Source organism: Anser cygnoides, chromosome 1, assembly GCF_040182565.1.
Source record: "Anser cygnoides isolate HZ-2024a breed goose chromosome 1, Taihu_goose_T2T_genome, whole genome shotgun sequence".
Lineage (NCBI taxonomy): Eukaryota > Metazoa > Chordata > Aves > Anseriformes > Anatidae > Anser > Anser cygnoides.
Window position 1 is genome coordinate 14744681 of NC_089873.1, and position 18877 is coordinate 14763557.

The 18877-nt window shown below is 42.9% G+C and overlaps 1 protein-coding gene across 5 annotated transcripts in view; it reads right to left on the reverse strand.

Annotated features, from left to right (window-relative positions):
* The window catches only part of ATXN7L1 (ataxin 7 like 1), a 120073-nt gene extending 112833 nt beyond the window's left edge, over positions 1 to 7240 (reverse strand). For all 5 annotated transcript variants that reach the window (XM_066989244.1, XM_066989059.1, XM_066989098.1 and 2 more), the window contains exons 1-2: positions 7093 to 7240; positions 6519 to 6587 (exon numbers count right to left, since the gene is read on the reverse strand). In XM_066989244.1, the coding sequence (XP_066845345.1) occupies positions 6519 to 6587; positions 7093 to 7207 (184 nt within the window). In that variant the 5' untranslated portion in view covers positions 7208 to 7240. The remainder of the gene's footprint in view (positions 1 to 6518; positions 6588 to 7092) is intronic.
* Between the last annotated feature and the right edge of the window lie 11637 nt (positions 7241 to 18877).

Genomic DNA, 18877 nt, shown 5'->3' on the forward strand with positions numbered 1-18877 from the left:
TTTCTCTTTAGTATAAGACCACAAGCAATCAGAAAGCTCACTTCAACAACAACATCAGTGGCTTTCATGCACAACTTCTAATAAGCCACACAACAAGTTACAACAGAATCAATCCCTTAAAATCATCAACAATCAATCTCAGAGAGTGGACAGAGAAAAAAAAATAAGAGAAATGACGCATGCACTAGCTGGTTTTCCTCTGCCCCATATCTGTCTTAAGTAACTGCAGGATTCCATCTCCAGTCTGCGTCAGCTCAGACAGATGCACAGCACTGCGATAGAAATTGGATCACGTTACCCACACAGGGTCTCTCTCTCACCCAGAAAGAGAACCATCAAAGACTTCTCGCTACAGACTTGCTGAGAGATCTGTCAAACACCCTTACTGCTTCACTACAGCATTAGCCACAGGTCTTTTGGCATGTGAATTACTAGCTTCACCTGGCACCCTGCACCACAAACTCCTGAATCAGCTCCTTCAAGGACAAGCCAAAGAGATTCTCCACCAAGCTGAACCTGGAAGACAAGAGACGTTCAGTAACTTGACATTAATCCATACCCAATAGAAACTGACAATCTTTTTTGTTAGTTACTCTAAAATTACTCTTAATAACAAGTTGTCATGGCGCTCGTATAACCTTATGGTGGAGTTAACTCTAAGAAATACTCATATCTATACACTACTTTTACTGCAAGTGATCTTTCCTAGTGATGCACGTAGTGTTAGACATCTAACTTTCACTAGAACCACCAGAAATTTAAGCTTTCTGCCAACAGGTAGAATGGATCGCTCTAGTGATCCATAACTTAAACAAAATGTATTTTAACCATGTTTCCTATAGGATTTTCCACTGTTCCCATCTCATATACCTCAGCCCTGGCTAAATGGTCAACATCTTTTGCCGCAAAGGTGAAACGGAAGCTGATAATGCCCTAGTTTTTAGTTACCTAGGAACAGAAGGCCCATTTCTTGGAAATTACTCCATTTCTCAGTGGCAACTCGTGTAGTCCTTCTTTAAGCATGGAAACCTGTATTTCATCTATAAACTCTAATCCACATGCAGAGGCAGATCAACAAGGAAGCACATGTGTTTCTGTATCTCAATCAGAATTAGACACACGTTATTTCACTTTCAGCCTTGACAACAGGACTTGGGGTACACTGTCGTAGACACGTCATTTCCCTCAGATAAGTTACAACAAGTAGAAGGAATGTCAGAGCCAGATCCTCCAAAAACCTCAAAATCCCGATCCAAACCATAGAATGTCTGACCAGAGAGCACTCCCATTGCTCTGCTTTTGTTACCCAGAGTGTGGGTTGATGAACTAAAGGACATAGACTCTAGCCTCACAGTTGCACATTTGTTTTCTGAAAGCTGACCTACAGTTCTCGCTAAATTTCTGGGCACAATCATACACAAGGTTTCATTCTTCCTCCACCACCGGTCCTTAAGACGCATTGTCTGAGGCCACAACCAGGAGCCACTCTGCTCCCCTTGCTATCCACGGAAAAATAGATGGAGTCAGGTATCACATCTGATCAGGAATACCAGAGCCCAAATGATTCAAACCCACTGCCATTTCTCATCCTGAAGAAAACCCCCTTGGGACCTTTGCTCTTTACTCTTATTCTCAGCGTAAAGATAAGAACGGTGAGGAAAAGTTTCTCTTTAGGACAGACACATTTTCGTATCCTGCAAATTCTCAGGCTGTTCACCCACCAAGCTCTACCTGAATATTACATCTGCTTAAGAACCAGTATCTCTGGAAGACCTTATTAGCCTACAGGGAAGAGAAAGAAAATTTTACAGTATCCATCCCTCTCTTTCGCCCACTACAAAACCAAAACCAAACAAAAAGAACCTAAATCACCAACTAAGGTAAGGTGACCTAAATCCACTGACCTCTTCACCTCTTCCTTTTGGGGCATGCCATTACCATTTTCTTTCCCTCTCAGCCCTTCCCAACATTCCCCACCACCACAAAAAGGTGAAAGATGAAGGCAACTAAAAAAAAAATTACGGCTTATTCTTAAGTTTTTCTTTGATACGTTTTTAAAGGAGACAGACATCACCATCCACAAACCACTGGCAAACAAAAAATTAAAGAAATCAAATCAACTCCCTATGCTTACATTAACCAGCTGTTTGCCTTCTCTTCTTTCACAATCTTCTCATAAATAATTTTAGTTCTCTTCCTTGTTTTTCATACAGTACAATGCTGTATGCTACATCTTTCTTTTCCTCCCCTATAGAAGTGTTCCCTATCATCTCCCATCCTCCTTAACTTCTTATTTCTCCATGAGGAACGATAAAATCATCAAGATACTTTTCTGAAGAAAAAAAATACTGAAAGCAGAGCTAATCAGCATCCTTTTAATTTTGTTCTGATGTTACCAGGGCATTTAACAGAAAACTTTCCATCAGATATTTACGTGGGAAGTCAAAACAGGAAAAATACTGGAAACAATCATCCAATAGATAAAAAAACCCTCTAGTTTGCACGTACAATCTTCAAGTAAAATGGTCACATTTAGGGCTGGACAACTATCGTACGGAAAATCTCAAATTTTAACGCAACATCAGAAAAACAGAACAGAGTATTTTATGTAACACGCTTAATGCTAAACAATAATGAAACAGTCTGGTTACTGACAAGATTATCTAAGACAAAACACACACATCATCAGACTGAAACCTCAATAATGCAAACCCACTGAACTGAGAAACTGAAGTTGACTATGACACCAAGTACCCAGATTTAGATCTAAATCCCACAGGTCATATTTAACCCTGCTGTAGTTAGGAAAGATACGCAGGATATCTCTTGCTCCTTAACAGCCCGTGTCTGCCTAGAAATACTCCCAGCACTTAATCCCTGCGCATTTGCTAAACTGACTTTATATACAAATAAACAAGAGTTCTGTAGGTAAGAAAAAACACACATTCTTCTATTTTCTTAAATGTTGTATAAAGTCAACCATATGCCTCCAAAATTCATCTAAAATCAGTTGCAGGTTATTACTGGCAATAAAATGCCACACTATCTATTCCAAGCATGCAGTTACGGTGACTTTTCACAGGACACAAATTGTCAAATAAACATAGACGCATTTTGTTATGCACGCTATCGATAAGAAAATCTTCAATTCTTCAAATATGCCATTCAACTTTTTAAAATTCAATATAAATTCCAAATGCTTCTCCTATTCTGATAACCCCTCTTCGAGCTAAGCTGGTTGGTTGGTAGTGATTTCTCAGATAAGTTACACAATACTGTTTCAGCTTCCTGATTAGATAAGCAGATAAAGTTTGTTTTTTTTTTTTTTTCTGGCACACACATTTATGCATAAAATTTTTCATTTTCTGTGAACACTTGCAACTTCGTAATCCCCTCTCCACAAATCTACGTGCCAGTAAAAGTCAACCATGGACAAACTGCATCACTAAAGGAAAACATAAAGTAAGTATTAGCATGCAAAAAGCAATTCTGTCTACAAAACTGAACAAACGTTCAGGAAATTTCTCTCCCTCTGTGCTGCCTATATACACACACTGTAGAATAAAAGAAAGCAGCGAGCAGTCTTTCTATGGCATTACTCCTTCCCTACAGATGGGGCACGGGGTACACGCGGCCTCAGGCATCTCTTGAGTTACAGAAAGGAACAGCACGGCCGGACTGCGACCCCCTGGCCCAGGGACATGCTAAGAGGTACCCATCACATTGTCAGGAGGGTTTGGGATCCCATTTCCCTGCTGCCACCGGAGAACACCATCTCCTGAGTCCCACCTGGGCTGCCAGGAGGAGGAAGAGCAGCCCGTCACTCTAAGCACACGTAGGACGCGACCAGAAAGGAGGCAGCAACACAGGGATGAAGCTGGATGGAAGCACTTTTTGACACCTGGTTCTACCAAAGCCAAACGAGCCCCTTCATCGTAATACGGAGGAGACCACGGCCTTCCCCACACCATCCTCCCTATGAACAGCTTCACTCATCCAAACGCACCCCTTGCCTAGCTGCTTATAAGGGAAAGGCCAGGCAAATCTGGTCATATTGACCAAAGCTGACAAAACCCAGACAAATATTACAGGAAGCAAGTGACAAGATCAGATTTTCCACTGTCTTTACTGAACAGGGCTGTAATTTTTAATACTCACAGTCCTGCCCATCTGTAACCGCAGCTACCTTATGCACATAAAGCCTGATTTTTGTAAGACATCGCTTACAATCCCCGGCACTGCAAATGGCATAAGAATCCCTACACAATTACCTAAGACTGCGAAGCAAAAATGAGTTGGGTTTGGTATTAAGACCTACCACAACTCCAATCCTTGTCTATTAACAAAGCAAATAAAAAAAGTCAACATCTCACGCAACAGATGTGTGCAAGATCCGAGTAAGAGCACAAGCGTCTCTGCAAGTATGTCAGCAATGTTTTCTGTAAACCAATCCAACCCTTCAAATTTTTCCCCACCTTTACTCTTAAGGATAGCAAGGCTCAAGGAAGATTTACAGTGGGAGTTCAGACACGTGGGTGGGTGTGGTGAAAGCACCTGTATTAACAGACTGCTTAAGTGAATACAGTAGAAATATTTCAACACACGCTAATTTATTCAAACTTTGTGGAAGTTCTTTCTAAGTGATCCCAAGCAAGTTACCACTTGGAAACAAAACAGTTCCTAAAGCTTTTTGTTTTCTAAATACGACAGTCATTTTTGTTTGTTTCTTGTTTTTCTTTTAAACTGTACTGCAATGCAAGCACTATAAAAGCTAATAAGCAGTTCACACCTGTCACAACCAATGGCAGTAACGACGTTACGCTTTGTTTGGAAATAATTTTTATGGAGAGCACGTTTAAATAGATCTACCTTGATGGAGTCTCTAAACTCCCCAAAAACAAACAAGGAGAGACTACAGCTCACAGCCTATACTGATTCGTTCTAGGAAACGATTTGCATATTAGGTATGACTAAGGAGTAGTGATGCTCTTCAATCTTTATGTCTCAAATAACTTCACAATGAGAATTTGTGCTCAAGGACTTCTAGGCACAAAATATTTAACCTCAACAAATTACTCTCCTTATGAAGGCCAAGCTCTAGTAGCAAGATTTTTGTTCAATTGCTTTTGAATCAAGTGTATGCTCAATGCTACGGACAGACTCACAGACTGGTGCAGCCTTGAGCGTTTACCTATAAATAAACTATGTTAGAATCCCAGTTCTGTCTCTAACTTATTTTTGGGCCGCAAAATAGAGTTCAGGCATGTAAGAGTCAAGATGGGAACACAACCAAGCTTGACGTCTCTATGGAGGTCTTTAAAAGTGGAGGTTTTATGCTACTTTTAATATATTTTTATTTAACGTGAGCTCCACTCCAATCTTGTAGTTTATCACACAAATTTATGTTACTGATTAATTCATTCTTTTTTCAAGATCTTGTTTATAAGACATAATATTCGAGCTGCCAAGATGCTCAAAATTAAACACGCCTGTAATGACAACAATAATATGATGAGAAGCTTAACATCATTTCAGAATATGTATTATGACATTACAGGTAATAGTGGGATTTCTCTCAGCAACCGTAAGTCACAGAGAAGTTTCACTATGATGGGATCACTTGTTATGAACCGATTTCACAACAAGTATTACTCGCTATGGGAAGGTTAGAAGTGCATAACACTGTCCTTAGCAGAACAAAAACAAATAGAAAGCTATATGACAATATGTCCCAAACCATTTCACTAGCTGCATTAGGTGTTACTCCAGTACCGTGTTGAGGACACACATCACAAACAAAATGTGTCAAATGGGTTTGCCTACGCTCACCAGTGAAGTTTCTCCTTCAGCAACTGACAGAACTATGTCAAGTATGGCATATTAGCAAATACCATTAGCCTGGAATTTGCCTGTTCGTATTTATGGTACCAGAAAACCTTATGACCCAAATGACCTTTTATATTTGTTTTTGCATAATACGCATGACTTAGCCTGGCATAAGGTAGTATTAGATGTTGGCCGCTTCAGTTGACTGTAAATCACATTCGGCAGTGAGAACGAAAGAATAAAACGTGATTTAACCTAAAGTGAATGAACTCAAAGATCGCGAGAGACTATTTCAATGAATAAAAACGTTTTTTGCAAGAGCCAGCGATGATAATATAAGGCTTAAAGTTGATACCCAGGTTTATATGCTCATCTTCAGAGAGATGCAAGTGGATCGTTGCGCCAAGAAGGGCCAGAGTCCTCAAAAAAAATCCAATATGGCCACTGACGTGTGGTTGCCTTTTGACTTAAAATTGCCTTATCTCTTAGCACGCTTGCCAGCCGTATGGATACACCTGTTATGCTCGCATTTGGAGAGAAGTTGACACGGTGACAGTCACCTGCGTGCACCCAGCCCCGAAACATCCAGGGCAGAGCGCTCCGCGTGCCACCAGCCTGCCCTGCCAAGGCCAAACCACAGCCACTGAGAGCCGACAGACAGGTAGAGAGGTGTGCCAGCACTATCCACTTACCTTCTTTATTAAGCCTCATAACCTCCCTGCTCTTTCCACCCTCCTTTCCAGCCTCTTCTAGCTCTACACCTGCAGAAGAGAAGCAGAGTCAGGCAGGCCCGAGGTGTGCAGTTATTGTTCGGCGGGGGGGAGGCGGTGGCGAAGGGGGGGGGGGGGGGGGGGCGAGGATCTTGCGGGGCGATTCTCCCCGCACCGCCACCACCACGGGGGCACCCGGCCCCCCGAACCACCCCCCCTCGGGGCATCCTCCTCCCCCTTTATCTCCCCCAAAAAAATTCCCGGGGGGGGGGGGGGGGTTAAGCGGCAGGGCACGGAGCACGCCAGCGCCTCCCGCACACATGGCACCGGGGGCTCGGCGCGTCAGCTGAGCGCCCGGGGGGGCGGCACCTCCCGCAGCACGGCCCGGCCCGGCCCGGGAGGCGAGGAGGAGGAGGAGGAAGGAGGAGGAAGGAAAGGGGGGGGGGGGGTGGTGTCGGCCCTGCCGGCCCCCTCCCCCGGCCCCCCCGGCCCCTGCCCCGCCGCCGGGGGAGGGGAGCGGCGTGCGCGGAGCCGCGGGGCCGGTCCCTGCCCTTACTGTGCGGGGGGGCGGCGCCGTGAGCGTGCGGGGGGGCGGCCTCCCGCACCCAGGCGGCCCAGGGCTGGCCCAGGAACGCCTCGGGACTGGGCACGGGCCGCTCCAGGGCCGCCATGGCGCCGCGCCTGCTCCTGCCCTCCTTGTTGCTTTTCCCGTTTCCTTCGGCGGCGGCGGCGGCGGCGGCGGCGAGCGAACGAGCGAGACACGGGATTCGAGAACGCCGCACGTCATCCTCGGGACGTTCCGCCGCCCACACGGGGGTAGTGTCAGCCCCTGCTCCCTATCAGATCGGGCTCCCCGCCGCACAGCGCGCATGCCCGCGGCCCCCCCGCGCCTGCGCTCCGCTCCCCGCAGCCGCCGCCGCCGCCACCGGGGCCCTGCCGCCGGCCCCCGCTTCGCCCCGCAGTAAGTCCCCGGGACGCGATTTCGGGAGCCCGGCCCCCCCCCCCCCTTCCAACCTCCCCCCTCCCCTCCACGCACAGACCCCGGGGCGTCGGGGCCGGCGTCCTCCTGCTGCGCCGCCGCGGCTCGCCGCTCGCCACAGCCATTTTGTTGTCCGAGCGGCGTGCGGAGGAGGAGGGGGTCCGCGGCGAGCCCCGGCGGAACGGCGGGGGGCTTCACCTCACGGCGAGCCGCCTGCGGACGGACGGGGTCTGCGCTCAGCGCTGGGGCTGCGGCACTTCGGTGTCGCCGCTTCGTTGAGGTAAGGGCAGCGAACACCGTGAGAACTCTTTAACTCGGTGTATCTCGCTCAGGTAAGGAGTTGCGGCATAAACCTATTGCCCATAAAGCCGCACACGCACACTGGTGAAGCACCTGGCTGCATGCAGGCAGCCCCACGACTCCACACACGGCGTCCTTTATTCAGCTGCTCGGTGCCGAAGAGCCAAGCCTCCAGCTCAGCAGACGCCTCTCAGGATGGTGGTGTGGCCCTCCGGGGGTCCCTTCCCCGTCCTGCCTCTCCTCCCAGCCACTCCTTCAAGGCCCTTTGTCACCGCACGCTTTTTGCTGCCCCAACCCCCTGTGGGACACTGCACGCAATTAATTTAGGCTAAAAAATAAAATAACACCTAGGGCCAGCCTAAGGGTTGGAGCAGAGCCCAAAGGTGAACAACAAGACTATCTCAAGTCAGCAAAGCAAGCTGGAGATGGGCCCACAACACTGCAGCCTAAAATGGATTTAAGTGAATCTCTTACAATTTCGTGGAGAACGGGCTCTTTGCAGCACCAAAGTGGATAAATACTTGGGGTAAAGGACAAACACCCTTTGCCTCGTATACACTGTCAACAGATGCTGTATTAAATACAGACAGCATTCACACTCCACCTCTTCCAAAAAGTAGCTGGAATATACAAGCCCCATCTTTAATATCTGGAGGCAAGCCTAAAATCTTTCATACCATATGGCCTGGCCAGAGTGCCTCCAGTCATGTAACACTAGCTACAAGAAACTACAGGAACACAATTAAAACAATCAAAGCAGCAGAAAGCTCGCCAAAGTACGCCTCAAAAGAAAATCAGTCAATCGCGGCAGGCTTGTTAGCAACCAACGTGAAGCAGCCACAGGATGTGTAGCCTTAGATATACCACACGTGCAACTTCCAGAAGCAGGAAGAGCAGTCTTGCTATGATACAAAGCCCTGGCGAGACTTACCTTGAATATTAAGTACAATTCTAGTCAACAGTTTAAATTAATCTTCCTATAAAACAGGGCAGAAAGGGTTATCAGAGAGATCAGAGGAATTAGAAGTCTACAGTATGAGAAGAGCTTGACTTAGTCTAGCAAAATTTAGCTGGAAATTGATATGATTGATGTTTTTAATTATGAGAAGACATAATCATCAATGGGGAAGAAAAAAATAAAGAACAAATAGACATAAATTGCTTATGCTGAGGTTGAAAATTAGAAGGTTTCCGGTAATGAATGAACTATATAATAGCTGCGTGCAAAAACGGGAGACTGGACTTGACAACTCAGAATAAAAATAATGCTATGTTTCAATTTTCATTAAACCATCATTACAATACTAAAATATTTCCTGATTTTTTTTTCTTAATACTTTCAAAGCCCCCGCTATTTCTGTTCCTGGCAATGAAAACAAGCACGTATTTCAAAATGAAATACCTCACACTCCTGATTTCAATAGCGTATTACAACAAACAAAAAACCTTAAACCATGCTCAGTACAAATAAAACTTTAGTCAGGAATAGCGAGATGGAATTCCTTAAGAGGAATAGTAAATGTCATGAAGTTAATGGTCAACCATGTTTGGCATTTGTGCTCAAACTGCCTGCAAGATAGTTGAGCAAAAAGCCTTGACAACAGCCAAATAGTCTCGTAATTAAAGAAGTTGCACTGCACAGCCTTATGCCATAATGCTTCTGTGATTACCGAAGATAATGTATCTGGAGAGAAGATTCAAGAGGAAGACGCGAGCACCCAGGAAATCCCCATCAGTGAAAACCAACATAAGATTTCAGGGAAGTACATATGGCCAAACATCTAACTAATATTAAACACTGCCACAGGATACACAAGCAATAAAGCAATTCCTAACCACACAACTGAGAAAAAGGGGAGGGGGGAGGGGGAAACTATTTAATACAAGCTGCCACAAAACAAGCAAAAAAGTGAAGAAACTTTCCAACTTTAACACATGGCACTAATCTACATGCTGCTTACCATGACACACTGCAGATCTACAGTCTAGGCTCTAACAGAAACAGACCATATGAAAGAAAATTAGCATAAAATCAAAGATGCAAGATGTACCAATTCCTTCCTAAAAAGAAACAATCCAGTGACTTACAGTTTGAGAGAAACGTTTCCAAAGCCCTCCCAAAGGAATTCTTCCTCCTCCCTACCATATGTATTCAAGAGCAACATTATCATTAAACAAATGGTTCCACAACCATCAGAACGGATGTGCTCAACTTTCCAGTGATCACCAGCTTTTCTTTGAAAAGTGCAAGCTCTGCTTTGATTATGTCCTCGCTACCTTTGTGATCTGCACCAAGGAATGAACCTCATCCCATCGGCTTGTAGGGTGCAAGACCCGAAGCCGCAGAAAAGCAGCCTCTCTTCTGCAGCGGGGTTCCTCCTCAATGCCGTTTCACTCCAGATTGGAGCCAAACCAGTGCGTGTAGCATGGACGGCTGTATGTTTTGCTCCAGAGCCCTACAGTGAGGCAAGAAGGTGGGCAGCCTGGCTGTTTAGAAGCTTCTGCTATGGTGAATTTGAACTCAGGCTGCAGCTTTACAGCAAAAGGGGCATTCAGATGGTTTCTTCTTCCCGGCATCTGCTTTCACAACATTTGTAGAAGAACAATGTTATTTAAGACTTTTACTCCTCTTTCAAATTTGCTGGTATCAGTCAAAGGGATCCAAAAGTTATAGATGGAGAGGAAAAAAGGGAGGGAAAGGCACAAACATAATAATCACGGAAGACTTACTTCCACAGGAAATGAGTAAAGAAAATGCACATGAAAGTGCAGACGAAACATCCTTTATGTTTCTTTTCCACCTGCACACACAAAAGTTTAATTCTTTTATGACCTTGAACAAGTCACTCTGCCACAGCAAAATAGTTCAGTCAGTCAGGAAAGGTGCTTCTTTCCTTCCCCAGTCCCTCTGGATTTTTTTTGTTTGTTTCAAATGCAAAGTAGGGGCTTCCTCTTACTATGTGTTTTTCAGAATTCAATATAACGCAACCTTGATCTTGGTAGTAGCTTCTAAATAATACACTGATCTAATCATTACATGGAATTAAAAAAGAAAACTATAAGCAAATTAAGGCGTTTAAGTAATAAGCAGCAAAATACGGATGAAACCTAACTCTAATCTTTTTAATCCATATATCACTGGTCTTTAATAAGACAATCTCCAAATGTAAGCTTTCCAGTAAGCAAGCAAGAGATAAAAATCATATGTTCCTATATACACTTACTAGAATTAAAGACTTGTGCTTCGCAAAATCACAGGGAAAGTTACAGCATTTAGAAGAAATACAAAGTTGTGTCCTGGTCTTTGGTTTGTGTGGAGATCAATTCAACATTTCTATAATTTTCAGGGTCTAAATGCTGAGAGATAACAAAACGAAACAGCAGTTCTCACATGTGGCTGTCAGGAACATCACATGTAATCACCGTGTACAAATAAATAATGACATGATTGCGTTTCAACTCCACTGTCATATACTGAGAAAATACCGTGAGGTCGCTGAAGCTGCATGTGCAGTCACAACAACAACAACAACAATTTGTGAACCTCTGCTTTAAATCATGTATACCTGACAATAAGTGTACCAGATGGCTTTAAACTAGCTACAAAAGTATTACAAAAAACAGCTGGATAAGGTTTCAGTATCATAACAAGATTATAAACATATGATGTTCTTGTGACAAAATCATTATGATTTAAGCAGCTTGGCAAGATTCATTAGTACTTTTCAGAATCCTATTTTACAATGGATTTTCCACAATCGTGGTTTTATCTTATATAGCAGAAATTATTACATAGCAGACAGTTTTATGAACCCAGGTATCCACTTTGGTGGGAATGAAACAGTAAATGAATCACAGGACTTTCTTAAAGACAGTCAGCGATGCAGTTTGCTTAAGAAAAGCCCCAGCAAACTAGCTGGCTGTTTTAACCTGTAAGTTATCTGTCTGTAGTTAGTCTCTCTTTCCACCGTGGATAAATGAAATTTCTCCTTATTGCGAAATCTGCATCTTAGGGGAAATGATACCAGAGAAGCTGGGACTGAGAAAGTGCGAAACCCACAAATAGTCCTGCCTTTCTGTGGTGAAACTGATTTTGAAACTTTTTCTTTTCTACAGTGTAGCATCCTAGTCTGCTGTGTGATAATTACAGTAGCTAAATTAGTTAAGCAAAATGGACACCTAAAAAATCCTACATTGAGGTTTCTGCAAGCGGATGCATACAGGATTGCCATTAAAACAGCTCAGCACCTAGCAAGCCAAATGTAAAAACCACTTTGACCCACTCCCTACAGCCACGTTCCTGGCAGAAGTTCAGTCCCTGTGCTGTTTCTGATCGCTTCATGATCTCAGAAGGTGTCTCAAACACTATGCGAATGCCATCATAAAAGCCTTTGGCTAGAAAACTGGATTAAATAGACACTTATAGCAGAGAAATCTATTTTAATGTCCCCTGAAATAGCACAAGAAAAAAAAGTCTAAATTAAGCTTTTGGTTCCATCTTAGCCAAAGAAGCCAGCACTTAAAAAAAGAAACAGTCAGAGAAATGGAGAACTGAAAAAGAAATTCTAAGTGGCAGTATAATTTTTTGTACATGCCACCGCTCTTGTATCTCAGCAAAACATGTTTCTCAAACAAGCGTTTCAAATTGCTTCACCCCAAACAAAAAACAGTGCTTGAAACACTACAGCAGCACTAATCAGATGAAACAGAAAATCTAAAGAAAGGTATGTTGCACAGAACTATGCACAGAAAATGCACAGTACATTATCTTATTACAGTGAACTCTGGAAAATTTGAAGAAAAATACTACCAAAAAATGGCCATGAGCTAGAGGTGGAAATCAACACTTAACTACGCATTTCAAACCCAAGAGAGTTACGCAAGCAGTGTGAAAAAATAAATTGCACATCCTTCTGTTCCAGCGTCTAAAAGCCTGTTCTAAACAATTTTGTTCACATATTGGTTGTAGTCTTAAGTGCATTAACACAGCACTGTACAGCAGCTAATTTATCCTGCTCTTCAAGAGAATAATTTATCTTACCTACTGTATTACCAGAGCTGGCGTGCCTCTGCTATCAAAGCTAGTAACACTAATTATCATTGTATTTCTAGAGAGGAGTTTTTTGTACAGTGCAGACATGCATCTTCACTGGACACAGGAACTTGCCAATTGCTTGTAGGAAGCAAAGCGAAGTGTTTCATTTTTTTCTGTAAGGGTTTCAGGTTTCAGCCAGGAGCCTCTGAGAGTTCATTCAGACCCATCTTCCTTACCAATACTTAAACTCACTGAAGAACGTTCCCCATGTCCTGGCCTCCACCAGACACCTGAACATCTGGTCTCAACGATACGGTACAACCCATATCAAACAGCGATCTCAAAGTCACTTCTTAAAACACACTACCCAGGGTCCCTTATCTAACACTCCATAGACAAAATTATGACAAGAAACTTTGGGTTAGCCCAGATCTGGGGAGTGCACTGGTAGCAGAAGATTGAGAGCTAGATACTTAACAATGTGACTATTTGGGAAGATGGGAGACATGAATCAAAGAGTCAAAAAGGTCAAAGAGTACTTCACAGGCTAAAATTCAATTTCCCTGTATTGACAGGCACCCAGAATAGACCACAGTTGAATTGTTTCAAAATAAGTGCATAAGCAAAATAAGCAGTGCATGTTTCATAGTGCTTCTTAAAATTATTAAGCATATCTAGTATTGGTGCAGCAAAAATCGCTTGTATTTTACCTATTAAATATTTATCTGGTTTGTTTTATTTGGAACAGTTTCTTGGTAAGTAACGGCAATACAAATATTTTTGATGGCCATATCCAAAGTAGGCTCTTAACCATCCAGTCAGGACAGAAAACGTGAAACTTGTAGGAGTTCCTTGCATTTTTGAAAGACATGACAAAGTTGTTTAGATTTTGCACGATACTTGGGGATGGAGAAAGTTACCTCGCCTCAGTATTAAGTCTGCATTCAGACAGCTCGGTCCTTTCCTAGACTTGGCTCCCTCAAAATGCTCGTGTGAATAACAAAACCCACAAAATGCAGGTCCCCGAAGATTTTCACACATTTCCCATGATGTAGGTATAGAAATAAACTGACATTAAAAATTAAGCTCGCCCTGTTGAATAATGCATATTATCCCTTTCCATTCACCCCACACACTCGTGCGTGCTACCTGAGCACTGCGTAGGCAGCACACAACACCACAGCAACTTCCTGCATCTCTCTCAATGGGTCATAATCAATTTCCTTTTGTTCCTTCTCAGCATAGATGCCGTATTGCTTCTGTTTGTATCCCTCTTTCTCTCAGACTTACATTTTCTGAATTCTGTTCCTTTTTCTCTGTAACATTTAGCCAAAGCACTGCAGGGTGGGTTTTCATCTCCCACCAGGTCACTCTTGTGAAGTGCTGTCCTGGGTTCTGTTTCTTGCGCCCAGCCTCTCACTGACCATCCTCCCACGTGGGCCCAGCTGCCTCGCTACACACCACCACGTCTTTTAATACTCCCTGCCCTGCTTTTTATCCCCTGCCTTGCAGTTCGGAGCCTGCCTTCCTCCTGCCTCCCTCACCAGAAGACAGGTCTCTCCCTTATGTCTCTCCCAGCCCTGATGACTCTCTCCGCCTCCTGCCAGCGAGCTGCCTCTCTCTTCAGAAAACTGTTTGGAGTTTCTTCTATCAAAATGCTTCCTCACCTGTGGAGAAACCACCTTGCCTTCTCCTTTCCTTTCAGCAGCCAGCTCTCCTCTGTCTCTCCTTGGGAAGCCCTCCACGGCCTTGTGCTCGCCCTGGCTGGAGGCCTCTGTCCCCTGGTGCAGGGGCCTTCTCCCTCATCTACTATTTTCCACAAATTCTGGGGTGTTCCACCCTCCCAGCAGCTTGCTGATGTTCACTGCAAATGGGGACTCATCCTCAGCCCTCCCAGGTAGACTGGAGCCCCAGCCACCCGAGGGCAGTGGCCAGCAGGGTGGGGAGGCCAACAGGGCCAGGCAGGGTGCTTAAGATAAAGGCACCCGAATTGCAGCCTGTGCAGGCTGTCCCTTGGCCTTCAGAAGCCGTTTGAGTTTACTTCAGCCCAGCTCTGAATGTTTGAGGCCAGCCAGATGAGAGGTTTCAGCGGGGGCCGAGCGGTGATGCCTTTGGTAGTGGTCACGTTTGGGCCCTAAATCAGTTGATAGCAGAGGAGGCCAAACCTGCTTACATTGGCTCCCCGGGCCCTTGCTCAAAGGGAGCCAGCTCAAATCAAACCTTGCTTGAGGTTCTGAAATGTTTTGGCAGTTGTTATGGTATGTCCTATTTCCAGCTTGTACAGGAAGCAGACGTTGAAATCACAGAAGAACGCAAGCCTGTTCTTCTTGTATTTCTGGCTGAGGCTGGAAGTGGAGTGCCAGAAATCAATTGTGTCTGATCTATTGTACAGAGAAGTCTCCTGTAGCTCCTTGCATTGACATGCTAACTGTTCAAGGAGCTTTGTCCTTACGAGATTCCAACCACAAACTAGGAGAGCCAAAGATAGCATCTTCACGTACAGCATCTGGAAATTCGTTACAGTCCAAATGGATCCCAAAGGCCAGAGCGGGAATTTGGGTCCAGTGAGTGACATGCCTGGCAACTAGTGCAACTAAAGTAAAAAATGTATTTGATATTTAAGCAGCAGCTTACATGCAATGTGTTTTTTTTTTTCCACAGTTTTTTTGAAAGCATCATTCTTCAAATTGTCTCACAGGCCAGCCTGCACTTGTGTCAAGTTCTTCAGCAGACATTTTACACAGACACTAAGGTTGCAGAGACCAGATATGCATGGACCTCAGTTACGGTCTCACAGATCTAATGAATGTTGTAATTAAATCCTCATAATGATAAAAATAGGTCATCCGTTGATGGTCTGTTTATTGGAAAACCATGGTCTGATGAGTAGCCACTATTTCCTTCAAGCAGACAAAGTGTAAGCAAACAGATCTAATGATACATGGAGTTAAATACAACATAGCTAGTCAAGAAGACAAAAGTAAATACATTAATAAAAATATTCAGCGCTGCCTCTGAAGGTTGCACAGTTCTGAAATGCATAGGAGCTAAGATTGTTAGCCAAATTTCCAGGCTCAGCTTAAGAAAATCTTTGTAGATCTATAGCTATCAAATATTTAACTAGCTAATAACCTCCAGTGGTGCAGCTCTGGGCATTGAGTTATGTCTTGTTTTCTAGGTACTGAGAATGAGACATCTCATACATGCAAAAGTTACAAGACTAATGAAAAGTGAGCAATATCGATTTAGGAAAAAAGTTAACTAAACATCAATATAAAACTAGTATTTGGGTATTTTGTAGCTTAAATACCCATTTATTTGATGTGAGTTTATAGGTAGAACTGGCTTTTGTTTTCTGAATCTTTTCATTGGCAGATTAAAAAAAATGCTTTTCTTTTAAGGGACAGTGGACATCTGTAACTTCCCTCTGTGCTTAATTCTGCTGTTTTATTATTATATAAGATCAATTAAAAATATTCAAATTCAAAGCGGTTCTTAAACACAAACTCCTCTTCTTCCTTATGGGGAATTGAAGTCTTATTCTGTATATACTAAATTTGAGCTCTTACATTTTTACTTGCATTCATATTTACATTCAAGGACCGTGTAATAAGCTGATAATAGAATGCCAGTTTTTCCTGCTGTATTATGAACATTATTTTTCTCTTGGCATTACAGCAACTAATGCCTTCAAAATACTATTGCAATTGTGGCCTGTGATATAGGGAAGGCTACCAAAATTAGAAGGCTTGACGTATACTGGGATGAAAACTTGTGCAGAATATTATCTGTTTAAGCATAAATGGACTGTCAGTCCTTTGTGGCAAGAGGTGTCTACTCTTCTGGTTACGAGAACAATGGAGCCTTTCTTTCCATGCCCTCACACATCATCAAAATTAGCACAATTGATACAACTCTGTCAAATCTGTTAGTAGCATAAGCAGTGGAATTTTATTGAATTCTGTGTTCCTGTCACAGTGTAGCTGGGCACTTTTAAATATTTCTCAAGCTGTTCTTAACCAGTGAAGCAAAACGTGTGTCATGCTGTTATAAACAAATACAAATAGGATGTTAGAGGTTGTATGTAAACAGAGAGAACTATGGTGGTGAACAGACCTAACAACAGTCGCTTGATTAACACAACATTTAATAGGAATACAATATGAATTCCTAGAAATGGATAAATAAGTTCGGAGAGTTTAGAAGTGGTCTTTTTGGAGAACTTAATGGATGCACTGTGCCATGACCATGTGCCCCCTGGATTTGCAGAGGGAAAACTTGAAGGGCATCTCTAGGTTGTGAAGGGGCTCATATGTGGGTGAATTCCTCCATTTATTCAGGGTTTCATATTTTTGCCTATGGAAATTTATACATCAGTTGGCAAACCCCCCTCAGTCTGTCCTTGTCAATCTGAATCGTAACGTAGCCAACTGTTCTGTGCAGTTCTTACACTGCATTTGTGGTGTAAGAGTCTAAGAGCATGCTGTGTTGGCCACGGGATTATTGGTCCTAGATTTTGTAAAATTTCCCATGCACACTTTTAAAACAACAGCAGAAGATTATGAGAGTTGGCAGATACCATAGACATAATTGTTTTCAGCAGTTAGAACAGATGTTTTAAAAACATTTCCTTATTCAAACCTTCAATTAGTTCAGGGCTGGTGAAATGCAGTCCCTCCTATTGTCTCCAGCCCTCGGTGTATTCATTAAAACTGGACCACTTCTTGCAAGGTGGTTGAAGTCACCAGCATTTTATTTCAAAAGGGCACATGGGTAAGAAGTTCCATCAGTATCAAACCCTCATGAATTCACTGTCGTTTTACTTTCCTTTTCTCTTGTCCTTCTTTCAAACTCAAGCTGACCTGGGATTAAACAATAAGAAACATTGTCCTCATAACTTACTTCGCCTTCACTAATAGGCTGACCTCAGCGAACGCAAGAAATGGTTGGAGTAGCAAAAGGTGAACAATAGTACACGTGATCTTGACTGATTCATTTATACCCGTATCCTGCCTGCAGCACAATTGGCCACACGTCAACGAGAGAGAAGTTTTCCTTTCTTTTCTATCCATTCACTTCCCTGCTCTGTTTACCTAAGCAGCAGGAGTCGTCTTAACAGTTGGTAGTGAGATAAGATACAGAATCTAATACATCTTCTTGTCCCTCAGGAAAGACCATTGGTAATTTTTGAATAAATGTCTTAGTCTCTCCAGGATACTTTGAATGTAAATTTGGAGAGAAGAATTTCTCCAAATAATTACAATTTAAATGCTGAATCTCAAATACGTATATATATATATATATATATTTCTTTTTTTTCTGGTGTACATTGAATACATGCTTTAAGAAATTTCCTTTTTCGTGGTTGCTATGGCAAAAAGCAGGCCCCAGTCCTTTTACTTCAAACCCATGAACTGCAATTAACTGTTTAATGTTGTAACATACAACAGCTCTAGTAACACCTTAACAGCTTTGAGCATGATACTCCATCATCTCAGCAGATGGTGATTTTTGGCATTCTGTGTTTTCAGTTTATTCTTTTCCTTTATAATCCTTGCCATTATATCTTTTGGAAAATGCTCCTGGACTAACTTAATTGCGATTTGATTATACTGAGTGATTTCTTGGATCTTTTCTATTTCCATTAAAGATGACCGATAAATGAAAAAAAATATGTTTGTACATGTATCCTTGGCAGCAATTATAAAAGCAGATTTTAAAGTACTTGAAGAATCTGTTTCTTCTTATCTGTAACCTTAAAAAACAGAGTCTTGAAATACCCCGTGTATTCTATCAGAGCACTACACATCAACAGACAAGGAGACGTAATTGATTCTTTTGTGAAGAAAGAGCCACCCTGAATGTTTGTCAAGAGTCTGAATTGAATGAGAGTTACCAAATTGAACTTGTTTTACTGAAGGGAATTGCCCTTTACTATTATTTCTATAGAGCTGAAGACTCAATTCCCCATGAATTTTGTTCATTGTTTTAAAGATTTATGGCTCAAATAAATCTGTTTCATGTGGA